The 17,497-nt window shown below is 37.3% G+C and overlaps 1 protein-coding gene and 1 long non-coding RNA gene across 3 annotated transcripts in view; one reads left to right on the top strand and one right to left on the bottom strand.

Annotated features, from left to right (window-relative positions):
* Positions 1-2,013, top strand: part of LOC148186819 (uncharacterized) — a 14,461-nt gene extending 12,448 nt beyond the window's left edge. For both annotated transcript variants that reach the window (XR_015779088.1, XR_015779087.1), the window contains one exon: positions 1,892-2,013. This is a non-coding gene — a long non-coding RNA (uncharacterized LOC148186819). The remainder of the gene's footprint in view (positions 1-1,891) is intronic.
* Positions 1-17,497, bottom strand: part of tmem63a (transmembrane protein 63A) — a 20,411-nt gene extending 2,914 nt beyond the window's left edge. The window contains exons 1-22 of the mRNA XM_042503581.2: positions 17,362-17,497; positions 14,125-14,320; positions 13,761-13,840; positions 13,556-13,634; positions 12,769-12,806; positions 12,506-12,648; positions 11,425-11,476; positions 11,217-11,325; positions 10,186-10,256; positions 9,984-10,064; positions 8,861-8,978; positions 7,788-7,921; positions 7,374-7,520; positions 5,146-5,299; positions 4,945-5,051; positions 4,688-4,774; positions 4,388-4,453; positions 3,201-3,363; positions 2,165-2,270; positions 1,909-2,076; positions 1,153-1,268; positions 1,011-1,061 (exon numbers count right to left, since the gene is read on the bottom strand). Of these exons, the coding sequence (XP_042359515.2) occupies positions 1,011-1,061; positions 1,153-1,268; positions 1,909-2,076; positions 2,165-2,270; positions 3,201-3,363; positions 4,388-4,453; positions 4,688-4,774; positions 4,945-5,051; positions 5,146-5,299; positions 7,374-7,520; positions 7,788-7,921; positions 8,861-8,978; positions 9,984-10,064; positions 10,186-10,256; positions 11,217-11,325; positions 11,425-11,476; positions 12,506-12,648; positions 12,769-12,806; positions 13,556-13,634; positions 13,761-13,840; positions 14,125-14,295 (2,241 nt within the window). The 5' untranslated portion in view covers positions 14,296-14,320; positions 17,362-17,497. The remainder of the gene's footprint in view (positions 1-1,010; positions 1,062-1,152; positions 1,269-1,908; positions 2,077-2,164; positions 2,271-3,200; positions 3,364-4,387; positions 4,454-4,687; positions 4,775-4,944; positions 5,052-5,145; positions 5,300-7,373; positions 7,521-7,787; positions 7,922-8,860; positions 8,979-9,983; positions 10,065-10,185; positions 10,257-11,216; positions 11,326-11,424; positions 11,477-12,505; positions 12,649-12,768; positions 12,807-13,555; positions 13,635-13,760; positions 13,841-14,124; positions 14,321-17,361) is intronic.

Raw genomic sequence — 17,497 nt, 5'->3', positions numbered from 1 at the left:
GAAAAAAGAAAAATGTTTTGGAAAAACTATATTTATAATTATTATAATTATGTATTTAATATTATTTGTCAAAATTGTTATTTTATTATTTTAAGAGGTTTTTTTAAGTAATTTTCTTTTTTTTAAAACTTGACTTTTCTTGTTTATTAATTCATTTATTTACTTTTTTGTTTACTTTTTACTAATATATTGCTATTTTTTGGGTCATTTGGTGATGAGTCTGCTGCCTGATATGCAACTTAGGAAACAAAATATGAAATGTTATTGTCATACTACAGCTACATATGAATATAACATAATAATTGAGCTTTTTTTATGGGTCCAACATATGGTTTTGAGATTTCTGTTAGCCATGTTAGTGACCTGGCTCTGGGGTGTCAGTCAGACACTTAATCACTTTGATCCAGACTGAAATATCTCAAAAACTATTTTGATGGCATGCCACAAAATTTAGTATACACCTAAACATTAAACCTGCTAAACATCAGATTTTCTGCAGGTTGTTTGGCCTCCTCTCACAGTCCAAAGACTTGGAGGTCAGGTTAATGACTCTAAATTGGTCATAGGTGTAAATATGAGCACAGGAATAACATATATGGAATTTGAAAATGGGTTTGTTTTTCAGTATTTTTTTTGGTGTATTCTCCTTTATCCTCCCTGATGTGGTTGATGCGAAACTGCATGTCAAGGCCAAAAAATGATTTTGATACAAAATAATGTTGAAGTTGAAGGTATGAACTTGGCCTGCGAGGTAAACTGGCACGGACCAAAGTTCAGTGCAACAACAGCTCGTGGTGAACAATCAGGTCTTTAACACATTGTTGGGAAAACACGGACCTCAAAAGCTCTGGTATTTTTGTTTGTTAATGAATAACAAACCCTGAGGGTGATAAATAGGGTTGTAGAATTTACAGCACAGCTCAGGTAAGTTAACTCAAAGATCAGGCCTGCCCTACATACATCAGAGCTTTATTCACGCTGTGGACTTTGTTAAGGAACAAGTACAGTACCATGGTGTTTTCTTCCACTCCCTCTACTGTATCCTCATCCTCGTCTTTCACCTGCGAGAGAGCACAAACACAATGAGGGCTCAGAGTGAAGGATGACAAAGCAGCGACACCGTACAGCATGCACACGAAACCAAGCGCTCACCGTGTAGTTGTGTGGACTGAGGTACTTGAAATGGCCAAAGCAGGTGTAGCTGATGCAGATGAAGACAGTGATGACCAGGACCACCAGTGTGAACAGAGACGTAGCGGTCTGGAAACCTGAAACAACACACATGAACAACCAGTTTTGAAGGGGATCCATTATACTTTAACTCCCAATTGGCCAAACCACTGGATCCAGATTTCGCCTTAGTCATTATTTCAAGGTCCACAAATAAGAAAAAATACCACATATAAATTTCATTTGATAAAATGTAGATAACACGATGCCTTAAAACACAATGAAATATATAAACTAGGCGTATTTCTGGGGTTTGAAGATATTGAGGGCTTCGCCTGGACATGCTCAGGAAAAAACATTTCTTTTTAAGAAAACATGCCTTCCAAACATGCATCTGTGGCTTCAGAAGGCAGAAGGCATGTTTTTTTTTTTAAAAAAATGGCAATTTGATTTTTTTAATTTAAGGTTTTTGCTGATTTTTTCCCTTTAAAAAATTTTGTGATGATTTTTAAACTTTTAGACAATTTTCTTTAGTTTTTGGAATGTTTGCTTTTCTCTAAACATTTTTGGCAAATGTCATCCAACTGATTTGAGCAGGGGAGATATGCAGGGAGATCTGGGCCCTGGAAATATGATGGGAAGTTTGTTGAAAATTGGTAAAGTCTCTTTCTAATTGGCTGCAGTAAATCTCAGTAACTTTACTGATGTTAACTCTTTCCAGGTCTCCAGGTAACTAACCTGCTCTGAGGACGGAGAAGAAGTAGAGCCATATGAGACAGATGATGGGCGCGGCCAGAGCTTGATTGACAGCTTTCAGGTGGACCTGACGGTCCAGGCGAGCAGGCAGGTATGCAAAGTACAGGTTGTGTTTGTCCACCAGGTGCTTCAGCATCATGTAGAGGAGGCCTGATGGAGTCAGACACACACAACACAGACATTAAAAAAAATATGTGAACTGACGATACACTGTGTAAGATGGAAGGTGTGTACTCACCAAAAGGCACAATAATAGGACATATGATGCTGTACGCCATAATGACAGTGAACACACACAGCGACCAGCCGTACATGGCTCCGTATTCAAACTCATAGGCCTGGTTCTGAAAACAGAAGGAAATTTTAAAAAATAGTTGATTTGTAAATGTTGAGCTGTGGTTGAGAATAAAGCAAACTGCAAATATAATATTCTTCTTTTCTCTAACTTTACATTTATGTGACTCAACAGGATTATAAAACACAGCGTGAATCTGTATAGTCGGCAGAAACATCAATCATTCCTTGACCAGAGCGCTCTGTATGTTTCTGTTTGTCCATCACTGTTTACAGGCATGTTTACACTTGTTTACATATCCTGCAAAGTCAGGAACACCTGACCAAAGACTTTTTCCTGCATGCCTTAACCCTTTGAAACCTGAGCAAATTGGCTAAATTTCTTTCAAAAACATGGGAAGAGCACAATGAGCGACAAAAGAAATGAACCAAAATTAGCAGAATATTAGTGAAAAGTACAAGAAACTTCCCTGAAAATAAGTACAAAAGTATTTAAAAAAATATTATGATATATATCACTTTAACATTTTAAATATTTAATTATGATAACTAGAAATATTTTTTTCCACATTTAAAAAATATATATCTTCTAATCTATCATTTTTTTAAATACATTTTGAAGCATTTTGTACTAAACTGCTTCTTTTCCTCATGTTTTTGAATGAAATCGCAACATCTTGCTCTGGAGGTCCAAAGCAGCACAAGAAAAGTGATGTCATTCCACGTTTCAAAGGGTTAATGAAGAAAGCATCATCTAAAAAGTGTTTGCCATTTATAAAACAATGAAGATGGCCAAGGACCTTTGAAACAGAAGAACCGTACCAAGACATTTATAGAAATATAAACTATTTAATCTCTAACAAACATGTATTTTCACTGTATTTTCGTGCTTGTTTCAGGCTATGGAACAAACTGAAAGGAAATACACCAATTACTTTTCGATTTGTAGCATTCCTTTAAGGGACAATGCCTTCACTAACCTGCTTGACATATTTCCTTTCAGCAGCAGAGCGAGCGAGCGCCATACGAATGGTGTAAAGAAGCAACCCCGGCAATCGCAGCAACTCCATCCCGGAGCCCACCAGAGCCGCGGTGATCACGTAATTCACAAAGAATGCCCCTTGGTCAGGTAAGAACACACACCTGAGGAAAGGGAAAACAAAAAGACAAAAGAAAAGAGGACTATAAAGCTCAACCAATAAAGACATGTCAGTAATGAAAGGGAGGAATTTAAAGAAAATAAAATCCAGTGCACTTATAAAAACCAACTGGCCCGGCCACATGCACGTACGTTTTTACCAGCCGCACAAACGTCACCACAGCTGGTGCTGTTTTTAATCCTCTGTGTGTGTTTGTGTGTGTGTGTGTGTGTGTGTGTGTGTGTGTGTGTGTCATCATGGTGAAATGTGGTCCAGGTGACATCTATTGTAGCAGGAACCACCACACAGGCTGTTTTGAGTATTTTAAGGTATTAATATCTCTGTTTGTCTGTGGACAACATGAGAACATCACAACTGCGCAAGATGCAGTCTTTGAGATTTTAGGTGTGTGAGTTTAGGATGACTGCAATCCCATCGCAAACTGGTCTCTGGTGTTATTTTGACTTTTTTTTTTTTTTTTTAAAGAAAATCTGTGATTCTCCTAGAAAACGACGTATAAAATGTCATACAGAAGTAATCCCAATCAAACCCATTAGAAGTGTGTTGTGGAGTATTTTTGTGCACATACTCTGCATTTTCTGATATCCTTAATATTTTCTGTGCTGGGGACGTTTATGAGCATACACATCAAAAAGACAGTGCCGAAAAAACGTATAGTATAGCGAGGAAAATGGCACGTGAGAGTGAATCTGTGGTTGGCTTTTACTTTGACTTTAGCCGGGTAATGTGTTTACAAGCAATAACTGATAATCCTGCATCGTAAATCTTTAAAAAGATTATAAGATTATAAAACAACACAGTTTTACAATAAAGTCAACAATAATATGTCACACATCACAACTACTTTGCATTTTATATATAACAACTTGAAAACAGCTAAACCTGTATTTTCTCTTTTTATTATGAACTTATTATTAATTTGAGATTGATTCAAGTCAGTTAGTTTGGTTATTTTTTATGACAATTTTGCAAGATGTAAGATGTAAAAAAAAAGAAGGATTACTTACTCAAACCTCAGTTTCCCACCAACGAGAAACTCTTTATCAAACAGCCAGCGGAGAAACACTGCAAGACTTACATGGAAAAACAAAAAGATTGGAAAAAAGCTGAATCCAATTATACAAAAATGCATCTATTGGCCAACAGACATCTGCTTTTTTTATTTGGCATTTTACTGTTTATACAAAAATGACTCAATTATGACTCATATACACAGAACAGTAAACTACAACTGAATTATTACTGCAAGGAAACAATCAACCTCGATGCTGAGAAAAATCCTGCTTATTCAAAGTGATACAAATTACCTGGTGAGTCCCAGCGAGGGGAGGATTAGCACCATGAAGAGCAGGAAGAAATACAGCTTACGCATCATGCTCAGCTGCTCACTGGACCTGACACACAGATGGCACGAAATCAAAACATTTCCTCCGCTAACAGAAACCAACCACTGCACAACCACTGTCTGTCTCTGTGTGTGTGTGTGTGTGTGTGTGTGTGTGTGTGTGTGTGTGTGTGTGTGTGTGTGTGTGTGTGTGTGTGTGTGTGTGTGTGCGCGTGATACCTGCTCCAGTGTGACTCTCCTATTGTGGAGTAGTAAACTATTGTAGGCAGCAGCGCGGAGAAGGTCCACAGCAGGAGAGTGGGGAAGAACTGACTGATGATCGGGCTCTAAGGGAGCGAAACAAAACAAAAAAAATGTAGATTCACAGCTTTGAGAGCAGGATTTTGAAAAGTATGTGTGTGTGTGTCTGTCGAGTCTCACATTGAGATAGTAGATGGGCATCGTCACGTTGAACTTGTCCATGGTGTTGATAATGATGGTGGGAGTCGTGAGGAAGGTGAGCAGGAAGAAAAGGAAGAAATTGAGCATCAGATAGCGCATGTACCACTGAAAACCTCGCACTGACAGATTGTCCCTGTAGGATGAGGAGAGGAGGAAAAACATAAGCAACAGGACCGTTAAACACAAAGAGGCAGAGAAAATAAAACAATATGGAGTAACTATTAATACTCCCATGCAGATTTATATTCCCCGAAATCAAAATGTTTTTATATGTAGGTAGTTTGCTAAGATCACCCACAGTACAGGGATATTCCATGGATTGTTCAAGAAATTAAATCTGCTGTCTATTTAAGATGAGATAAAAAATATTTATTAGTCCCACAATTGGGAAATTTGCATTGTTACAGCAGCCAGGTGTGTACAGGAGCTAGCAAAAGAGAAATATAAATAGTAAAAAATCAATAAGGTGCCATATAATTAAAAAACAAGGTGCAGAATTATAAAACAAGGTGCCGAACTCAACAATTTAAAAAATGGAGCTGCTATAACGGGCTGCCCCTCACACAGCGCCATGCTGATTAATTAAATGATTTAAAATTGGTATCAGGGCTGATTTTTTAAATTAATGTTCACAATATTTCCAAGAATGGGCCTCATTCACCAACATCTTCCTCATTTTTTCCCGAATTTGTTCTTTATAAAGGTCCTAAATAAAGTCTACATACTATTTCTGATTTGTTCAGAATTGTTCACACCTGCGTTTCTTTTATGTTTTTATTTTAGCACAGCTGATGACTGACAGGAGGGAGAGAGAGGGGGGATGAGGCAAAAGGGCCGCAGGATGGAATCGAACCTGCACTGCAGCAAAGGACTGAACCTGTATGGGACAGACACCTGACCAGGTGAGCTAGAGGTCACCACATAAATTGCCAGTTGATCCTCATTAACATATTAACACTCGCCAATTCACATAAATGAGACTGCAGGGCTGTATGCACACACACATTGAAGCAGATGAGGAAAAAGAGAGTTAAGACAAGAATACTCATCTAGAGTCTAAAGAGGGGAGGGGAGGGGAGGGGGGGGCAGACTACAAAGGTAAATAAAAAGGGCAGGAAGTGATGGTCAAATGAGCAGAGATATTTGGTACTGTAAGGAGTGGATAAAGTAACTGCTAAAAATAAGTGTTAATCAACCACCTGACCCAAAAACTGCAAACTTTATGCATTACAGTATCACAACTGTCAGGACTGAGGACAGAGTTAAGCTCACCTTAACAATCCAAACTGTGTACGTGTGTGTTTAGTGAGAGGGGGAGAGAAGGGGAGAAGGTGGACTATTTCACACTGTTTCTGTAAGTTATTAATAAGCTTAATAAAAGCTTGTGATATTTTTTAGCATGATCAGATGCTAATAATTAGAAGGCATGTTTCCCATTAACATAACTAAGGCACTAGTGTCATGACTATTTTAAATTACATAATCTTTTTTAAAACATTTTTTGTGTGGCTTTTTTGCCTTTGTTTGATATGACAGCATAAGTGTGGGGGGGGGGATGCTGGAATCGCACTCACGGCCACTGCGGTGAGGATGTAGCCTCTGTATTCAGGGCGCTGGCCCTACTAACTGAGCTACTGTGCGCCCGAAATGACATAATCTTTTTTGTAAAATAATGGAGAACAAAAACAGTTCTTAATTCTAAAAATATTATTGTAATATAAATCTTATATCATATAGAATTGAAGAAAATGCCATAACCCATTATCCTGCCCAAACATGTCTGCACATCTTTTGTGTGCAAAGATACTGTTCTTACCAAAGAAAAAAAATACAAATAGGAAAACTTTGGTGAATGTCAGAATCCTGGTGAAAACTTGTGAAGAAATTTCTTTTCCAGAACAGTTGGTTAATGAGGCCAAATATGTAACCAATATAGCCATATGAGAGATCACATGTAAAACAATCTAACTGGGAACCGATGTGATGAATCGGGTTCTACTGTTAAAAATTACTCCAGAAAAACTAATTTTGTTTGATTATAATTTAATTGGAATCATTCGTTCAGAATTTTCCAAAAGAAAAAAAACTTCATATGATTCCAATAAAAGTCAGTTGATGATAATATTAAATTATTGCCCGGCCTTGTTGGCACCAGTATTATAAAAACTAACCGAGCACATACTGTGTGTAGGGTTGCTGTTTCTTACCAATACACATTTTTGGGATGAGGTGCATAACCAACGCTCCACCTGTTCACTTTCAGAGTCGCACTGTCAGATGAAGGTTGGGGCATCCTCCCGCAGCAGCAGCAGCTTGTGCTGCCACACTCGAGTGCATTGAAGTCTTTCAGAACACTGAGGTGAGTAAATGGCATCTGTTAGTGATACACATTAACCGGCTCTGAACAGTGGCAGCTGCCCAAAGGCCTGCCTACGCTAAAAAAGTCATGTGGTGACAATAAAATCGAGAAATCACTGTCCTGATCAGGCAGAGAAACAATAAGTCAGCTGGCACAATACAGCTGCTTCTACACTGCCAAACGTCATGGCATGTTGTTTCCCTCACCTGTAAATACAGATGCATGCACTGACAGAAAAAGACACCTTCAAATTGACACTCACAACTTGGCCATGGCTTCAGTCTGCAGAGTGACGAAGGCCATCCCCAGGGGGCGCTGTGGCACCAGTTCTGCCTGCTTCCTTACCTCCTCCAGCAGGTCTTTTTCTTTAGCGCTGTAGAACGTTATGGCATCGACCTGAAGAAACACACACACACACACACACACACACACACACACACGTACACAGGTTAAACGCTTTACTTTAAACCTTCTTTATTTAAATCTTGTCATAAAATAGTTCACGTGCTTCATTTACTCTCCCTGTAGGGTAATAAAACTGGTACAGAGTCATTACATGCAAACAGTTAAATTTGGGTCCTTAACATTTAAAGGAAAAAAAGACGCCTGTGTAAAACTGTCCACTTTGTCTGCAGTGGCTGAAGACACTAATTCAAGTGTATTAGCAAAAAGTAAAAAAAAGTATTTTCTAAGCTGTTTTCTGTTAATCTATAGCCATTTTCTAATGTTCTTTTAGATCATTTTCATGCTTCTCAGAAACATTGCATAGATCTTAAACTGCTTTTATGGGAAATGTCTTAATCAAATTAGAAAAACGTATTTTGGTTAAAATAGCATGATTTATGTGAGTCCATAAGTTTCAGCTCCACTCCTTCACAACAATGTATTTATACACCAAAATGATGTACTGTTCCTTAAAGTGACATCACTAAGAGGAAGTGAGTTTTGATTTTCTTTTAAGCTTTTTTGGCTCATTTTTCTTTCAAAACCATTTCTGTCAGACATTGGTATAAAACATGATTTTTTTTTTCATTTAGTTAAATGCTTAGTGTGGTGTTAGCTTTGACCTAAGAGAGAATTTCAGCCATATTACATTGAACTTTGCAACCTGACACAGGCTAATATCTGGATATAATGGGTAAAAAATGTACTTGCAAAATATGTTTTATTGGTTTCCATGGAACGACCCGGCAGCCTTTTTCATTTTATTACAAGATTTAAAGCTTTAAAGTCATAACAAACCAATGTGCAGTACTTACTACCATAACATGAAAAATAAAATCTAAAACATCCAGACACCTTGTACAAAAGTGTCTAGTATCTGGTCCTTCTCACCTTCTCAGAGTTGGTGCAGCAGCAGAGGTGACCACACAGACGGGGGTTAATCAACTCACGTTTCCCCGTATTCTCTAAGACACGCTCGTAGTAGCGCAGGTTTTTTCCAGCTCGCATCCTGAGGTGAAGAAAACAAACAAACATAAATTGGATTAACTTAGTAAAAATAAAACCAAAGTAAACATCCCTCAACATCTTAAACACATATTTCTAAGCTTCAAATATGCTTCACGTTAGAGGTGCGATGAATTATGAATTAGTTGCCAACTTTTAAATTAATCACCGAATACTTTGATAATCTATGAATCTGCTTGAGTTATTTTTTAAGAAAGGGAGCCAAAATTATCTGATTCCAGCTTCATATATGTGAGTATTTTTTGGTTTCTTTACCCCTGTACGATGATCAACTGAATGTCTTTAGGTTGTTGACAAAGATGACATTTGAGGACCTCGTCTTGGTCTTTCGGAAACGCTAATCAACATTTTTCAGCATTTTCTGACATTTCATAGACCAACAACTGATCTATTAATCAAAAAACAACTGACAAATTTGTCGACAATGAAAATACATATTAATTTATTTATTTAAAATATGGCACAGGGCATATTAATGAACATTTCCACATTAATATTTTATTTTATTTAACCTTTATTTAACCAGGAATATTCCCATTGAGATTCAGAATCTCTTTGCAAGATTATAGCCAGAGGCTGATTTCTCATCTTTAGTCCCATGGCAGGTTGATGTTAAATACATAAAAGCAAACTTGAACATGACCGTTAGCTGCAGCCCTGCAACTTCACATACTGGTGTTTGCAAACATTTCCACTGCAGACATGAGTCGAACATCCAAAAACATATAACCTATTAAAAAGTAAAAGTGAGACTAAACCACACAAGAAAATGTATTGGTCATAAAACTGAAATAATGAGCTGTAAGAGACTAAAGAGGCTAACCCTAACCCTACCCTCACTAAAACTGCTGAGTTATAATTATAATAATTATAATTAATTATAATTATATTATAATAATAGCAATTAATAGTGCACAACTAGCATGCATCAGTGGCACAAAGGCCTTTCATCACATGATTTCATTTCCAGTTACTTCTGATTTCTCACCTTTCCTTATCAAGGTACATGAGTTTGGACACGTCATAGCCCAGAGTCACAGCACACACTCTGCAGGACGGGTACGCCTCTCTGTACCAAAACAGTGCTGACATTGAGGAATGGAGCATGTGGAGACTATTTATGGTGACATACAAGAACACTGCAGCAAGACCAAAATTCAACAGTACAGAATATAGTTCAGTCTACTCACATGAAATGGGTCTTTACTGCCTCTTCTGTTGCTGTTTTAGGGACTGAACACACAAACAAAGTGTTTCTGGTCTGCAAACAGACAGAATGAGAGATCAGTCAGGTCCCAACAATATCATTAAGCATATTTTTAAAGGAAAACTTATCCCCCCAAATGACCATTTGTATATCAGTTACTCATCCCAAGCTCTATTGAATTTGTGAAGAAAACTTTTTTTGCATGCTTCCATAGTGAACTAAGAATCAAAAAAATTGAGAAAATTCTTAATACAATTAATAGAAGTCATGGGAGGCTGTCATTCAATATAATCCAATTCTCATTTATCTGTTCAGTACTTCCCAAACCAAACTACATTGACAAAATCAGTATTTTTACCTGCTGAACACAGGAGCTGCTGGTCTACTGCTGCCTGCCTCAGTTAGTTTGTTTGTATAATTGTGTGACTTTGCTAAATCCAAACTAAGCCTGCAAATCAACAAAGTCACACAAAAACAAAAGCAAAGTAACAGATCGAGGCAGTGGTACACCAGCAGCTCCTGTGTACAACGAGATAAAATCACTATTTTTCTCAGTGGAGTCTGGCTTTGAAGAGAGCTGAGATAAGTTTCATTTTTAGTTTAGTTCCCTGTCAGAGAGGGCTGTCTGTTTGGGAAGTGCTGAGCATACGACTGGATAATTGAGATTTGGATTATACAGCATGTAGTGTAGTTGTGTGAGGGTTATGAGGAGAGTTGAGAGGACGTGAGAAAAAGCGTTTCATAAATAGCATAAATTCAACATAACATGGGGTGAGTAAATGATGTATTAACGAGCTTTTGGAGGGTGAAGTATTCCTTTTATATAATTAAACGCTAATCTGGCTTTCATTATGCTTGTCATAGACAATCCAGTGTAATCTGAATAAAGTGAGTAAATCAAGTAGTGTGAACACAGTTTAAATGTACAAAATTGTGAGAGACATTTGGACCAAGTGCATGTGCTCATAATCTTTAATAACATCAAATCTCGTAGTCTTACAACGAGAGACTCACCGTTTCTCTGCGCATTCCTTTCATTCGTGATGTGTGACGTCGCAGCAGAACGACTGTCAGGGTCAGATACAGAACTGCAAACACTGTGTGCAGCCATAACAGTTTGCTCCTAAAAGCAAAAATGAAAAGACACAAAAAGTGTCAAGATCACAAAACTGTTTTTCAATATGTCCTAATAGTTTTTGTCATACTCTTAAACAGTGCTGACCCCTTTTGAAGATTCCCAACAGTTGTCCTCCCAAAACTGTGTGGATCAGTACCTGAAATATATGAACAACATTTAACAAGAGAACAAACAGAAAATGATCAGAGAAAAAAACAACAAATGGTCCTAATGACCCACGAAAATAATGCACACTATAGGGAGAAGGAGTGGATTGTGCCGCATCGACTTTTGATGGCTTGATTTACATTTGATACCATCATAAAATACATAATAATACATCAAAAAAACCCAGAATCTGTACATAAAATAGCCTTAAATTATGTAATATTATTATAATTGTAGCCATTAAAAGAATATTTAAACCCATAAATGGCCATCTTTTATATTAATAACTCATCCATGATGAAAATATTTTCTTGCATGCCTCCAGTAAACACAGAATCCAAAAAAAGGTAAAATTCTTGATGCATTTATTAAGTAATAGGGGTCTGTGTTTAACACAACTCATGCAGCAGCATCCAAGTCTCTTTTATCCAGTTGTGTGTTCTGTACTGTCTAACACACACGTGCATTTTCCCAAAATCTAAGTATTAAAAACCAAACTGAAAGTGAAACGTTTGCCCTTTTCCAAACCAGACTTAATTGACAAAAAAACAGTAATTTAACCTCACTGAACAAAGGAGCTACTGGTCTTCCACTGCCTTGATCAGTTAGTTTGTGTTTTTTAGTGATTTTAGTGAATTAACCCTTTGAAACGCCAAAGTTACACAATAACACAAACAAACTAATCGAGTAATCGACCAGCAGCTCCTGTGTTTGCGAGGTAACGCTGCTGGTCTCGCTCTCAGTGGCTTTGGAGAGCAAAAAGCTGCAGAAATGAGCCTCGGATTACACTGCGTGAGTTCTGTGACAGTTTGTAAACAGATGTTTTGATAATAGTTTTGCTGTTGTTAAACATGACTTTAATCCATCAAGAATTTTCTTAGTTTTTGGATTCTTCTTTTGACAGAGGCATGCAAGAAAAACTGTTTCTTCACAAATACAACAGGACAAAGGATGAGTAACTGATAAAAAAAATTGTCATCTGGTGGTGAAGTTCTCCTTAAAATAGTGCAAAACTCACTCAGCAAGTCTCCAGTCATGTTGACAGGCAGTATTATTGCGAGGGAGGTGACAGTAATGACCATCAGCAGGATGATGAGGTGACGCTGGAAGGACAAGTAGTGAACAGCATCCATGCCACATCTGGTTTGCATTTTTGCATCACTGAAACACACACATACACACTGAATAACAATAACCAACTCATATGCAAAGCATTATAAAATAGCTTCGGTTGAGTTATTAGTTGAGAAACAAAGACCGGCAGAACATAAAGTTACTTACTCCATTCTGAGGATGTACGGCAGCCAGGAGCAGAATCCCTGAACATGAGAGATATTTTTATTACACTGACACACAATGAGGATTATATTAATAATGATATTTGCCAAGATCTTTATGGTTCAAGCCTAGTCTCCCAAAGGCATTTTGCTGCTAAAACAAAAATACTTCAAGGTCCGGTGTGTAGGATTTATTGGCGTCCAGCAGTGAGGATTTTAGTGTGCAACTGGCTGAAACTTCTCTAATGTGCAAAGAGTGAACTCCCTGTTAGAATTCCCTCAGTGTTCGTCATTGAGGAGGTTTTTACATAGAGCCAAACTATCTGGAGTGATCTCTACTTCTCCAAAAACAAATAGGCCCAGTGATTAAAACTGGTAAATAACACTGAACAAAGCAGTTTCACTTTACGAATCAGTGTTTCTGCAGCACTGAACAGCTTGTCGCAGACAGGCAGCTCACCCAGCACCCATTTAAGCCAGTAAAAACACTGAATAAATTAGCTTCACATTAAAAAAATCGGTGATTTTCTGATGCTGCTCGTCGTGGAGGGGCTGCTTACTATGGTTGCTGGATGTACTATATTATATTTGTGGCAGTATATCCCCCTAAATCCTACACACTGTACTTTTAAAGCCCAGTTCAGTGTGAAAATTGAATTCTGTTGATATCTTAAAAAAGCCAATTTGTTTTGATTTGATACATATAAAATAGTAATTCCTCATGGTTGGCAGGGATATTCTTTCATGCCTTATGAATACTGATTTCAGTGCAAAGACCATCTTTTACGTACCAGTTCATGCTCAAACTCATCCACGCTAGACACCAAGGATGACTTGTGCCCATAGCGACGCCGTGTTGAATCAGTGAACCTGAAAGAACAGAGTCAAGGACTGAAGCAAACTGACAAAAAAAAAGATTCCTCTCACTATTTTTAATCAGCATTTCACATCTTAAATCTGCCCCACAATGAAATTTGTGTGAGATCATGAACTAACCCATCGTTGTCTGCAACCAGTGCCAGACGCCCGTAGTCCCAGAACTTCCTCCTGATAATAGAGAAGACGACCAGCAACACCTGTAGAGAGACAGAACCATCAGCTTTCACGCCATGACACAAAGTAAAACATATATTGATGTTTAGAAAGTGATGGTTGCTCAAATGATTATGCACTTTATCACATAGTTTACTACTCAATATTGCAAAATGGGAAATAACTTTCTTGTGCAATTTTACCAGTAAAAGGAACATAAAGCATTTTGTCTCTTGCCTACAAGGACAACACAGAAAAATTCACATTTCAGTCTTGTCTAACTTGATCACATCACAGGCAGACAGACACAGTCGATTATTAGACGCACCAGAAAGACAGAGAAATCAATCAGTAGCACGATGGGAACTCCTCCAAAGCTGAGTCCCTTGAGTACGGTGCTCTGCGTAGCGCTGAAGCAGCTACTGTTGTCCGCGAAACCAGAGGGAGAGGTACCGTTTGAGGCCTGCAGGGGCAACTGCTCCCACCACAGGGAAGACATCACTGGAGTGAAACCAGCAGTTTGTCTGCAGAGATTGATAGTAATATTTATTAAAGAACGACCTCCTGAAGCCAAAGCTGCTGCCACAGTGATTAGAGAAATACTGAGCCTGCAGTAACAATTCTTTACTTTTTTTTTATTAATGTTTTTGAGAAAATGTCTAAAAAATACTGAAAAATGTAGGTTCTAGTTTCCAAATTCCCTGGTGATGTCTTTAAATTGCCTGTTTTGTCCAACCAACAGCACAAAACCGTAAAGAAATAAAAATTTAAAAAATAAAAATAATAATACTAATAATAATATAAACAAAAAGGAGCAAATCCTCACATGTAACAAGCTGGAACTAGCTAATACATAATATTTGACATTTTTGCTTTACAAATGACTAATCCATTATCAAAAATGTATTTTATGCATTAAGAACAATACATGTAACATAATTTACTGCCATTTTGCTGATTAACACCTTTAAACTAGCGATGAAATGGTATGAATATGATTGTATTGACCAAAATTATCACAGTAATTACGTGTATTGTTAAAATGTGCTGAAAAATCATTTCACAAGTTATATAACAAAAAGCACAAATAAAAATAGCAGCACTTTTTAGTTTGCATAAACATTAAAATAACAACACAGCCAGTGCCTTACGTAAACATATGAGAACCATATCAGATGTGAATGAATGAACATTAAATATAGTTTGTCTTTGAAATGCTTTCTCAGGTGTCTGAGTCACTGTCGATGAGGACAGGGAATCAGCAGCATCACTTGGTTTGCCCGCGGCATGCCCACTCTGTAAACACCGTAATAGCAAAACAACCCATGTTGCATGAGACTGTGACTTACTTAACACATGAATACTAACAGTCTCAGATTTTACCGCATCTTATTGTGAAACCAGTAACCATTTCCCTTCAACCATGGTGCATAGTATCAAAATGACAACATGCAATACTTAAGCCCTCAACACCACAACAAAATAAGACTGTAGCTACCAAATATTGCCATTATCAATTATTTGAAACTTTAAACTTAAATTCTGTAAAGAAGAAGGAGAAACTGTAATCAGCACATACTAACAGAATAATCAGCTACTCATTTCAGCTCGACACAGTGGACTCGTTGGCTTCTCAGGGGTCAGCAACAATGTGTCACAGGAGCACCAAAAGGCTGTAACATTTCACCAAAACAACTAGGCCTACGCATGAGCTTTTCATTCTTGCAGCTAAAGATTAAATCTGGTGATGTGAGGGATTCACATGCTTCAGACCAGCGAGGAGGGACCGTGACAATCAGCAGGGGTTGTCACTGGTTGCAGGGAGAGTACATGTTCTTGGTTCCTGTTGTGGGAGCAGTTTACATTCTTTACTTAAGTAAAAGTAGCGAAATTAAAGAGAGGAAATAATCTGGTACAAGCAAGAATCCTGTAATCTGAATCTTAAATGCATGTTGAGTCATTTTTCCCCATAAATACACAGCAGAGGGGACACTTTCGTGTTATTTTATCATTCATTACATCCATGCATTACTGTGTTAGCAGCTTTCTGTAGCTGGTGGAGCTTAAGATAGTACCAGATACTACTGTAGTTTATTCTATAACAATGTATTTACACATTTCATAAAATGAACATCTGTTTGTATGTTGAATCCAGTTGAATCTGATTCTTCAAAGTACACGTGGAGGACTAAAAAATTACAATATTTACTTGCAGAAGAGCAATTCCATAAATACTGAACATTGTACTTAAGTAAAAATACTAGGGTGCATTTTCTTATATTACACCACTAAACTAACTCCAAGTCTGTCTGAAAGAGATCTATAAACTATTTCACAGAATATTTGATATTTTGGCTTAGCCTGTCATCCACTTTTGGCATAATATATATGATTTAAGAGGGAACTATTATTTCCAAATTATTTTTATAAAAAAATAAATATTTTTAAAATGTATTATTATTATTATTATTATTATTATTATTATTATTATTAATATTGTATATTTCTGTGTATTTTTTAAAAATTATTTTCACTAAAGTGTTTCTCTTTCAAGATAAAAAAATAAAATTTACTTTTTTTTTGCAGTTAAAGCATGCAACAAGCTTTCATAGGATCTAGTATAGGCTCCTTAAACTAACTCTTTTAAAAATAGATTGGATACATTCTGGTCAACATATGATATTTTTGTTTGATTTTGAAGCTGATTTGTGATTATTTGTGCCATTATTGTCAAGTCAATATAGTATATTGTGGTAATCATTTGTTTGTAGTAGTTTGAGAGTCTGATGTGGAGGATTCATATCCTGTACTATGAAGTTTTTTATTTAAATTTCATTACGTAAACTGCTTGGTAAGTTTAAGGCCCACTGAGTAGCCTAGATTCTGTGTATCATCATAATTATGTCTGGGTTTTTTATTATTTCAATGTTTGAACTCGCGATCACATGATTTTGTTTTGCTAAACCATGACTTATCCGGAAGCATAATAGTAATAAAAGTGTGACAGTGGGTTTTCAGTTCTGTTTTCTATGATCATATATCCCATAAAGTCTATAAACACAGCTCATTATAACAGAGCCCGCGCGCCCCACCTTCCCTGCGAGTCACGCGGCGCCGTTAAAAGTGACTTTTCTCGGTTACATTAACATTGACGTGTGAAAACAAAATCACAACTCAGCATGCATAAAAATTAACATAATCTCATACTCTTAGTTTGACTGTCGGCATTTCTCAAGTACGAGGTGAAACCTCGTAATGTTCAAACAGCTGTTTTCTACTTCGACATTTAGTCTGAGCTGCAGTTTTGACTCGTAAAAGACTCATCGAGCTTAAAGTTAAACAAAAGCGTAGCGTGTTGAAGCCTTCCGGACAGCCACGTCGAAGACGTTTTAGGGAAGCTGAAGTGTAAACACGTAAAAGTTTGTTCGTGCTGATGAGGCAGGCAAAACTTTCCCAACAGGCTGTGTAAACATCTGCTATCATAACTTCATTTTCTTGTCTGAAAACAGCACAGATCGCGTTCCCATTATGCCTCCCCGTGTTTGTGTCATGCAGGCTGTCCTACCTGCGTGTTTGTCTTTAATTCCGCCGAAAAAGGAGACTTCTTTATACAGAAAATACTTGAAATATGATTAACTCCGTCTCTGCTCCCTCCTCCTCCTTCAGGTTCCGCATATGCGCAGAAGGTGGGCACAGCCGGA

Source organism: Plectropomus leopardus, chromosome 16 (assembly GCF_026936395.1).
Source record: "Plectropomus leopardus strain MGB_pleo_1.0 chromosome 16, ASM2693639v1, whole genome shotgun sequence".
NCBI lineage: Eukaryota > Metazoa > Chordata > Actinopteri > Perciformes > Serranidae > Plectropomus > Plectropomus leopardus.
The sequence above is the reverse complement of the archived record's forward strand: the minus strand, read 5'-3'. Positions and strand labels throughout refer to the sequence as shown.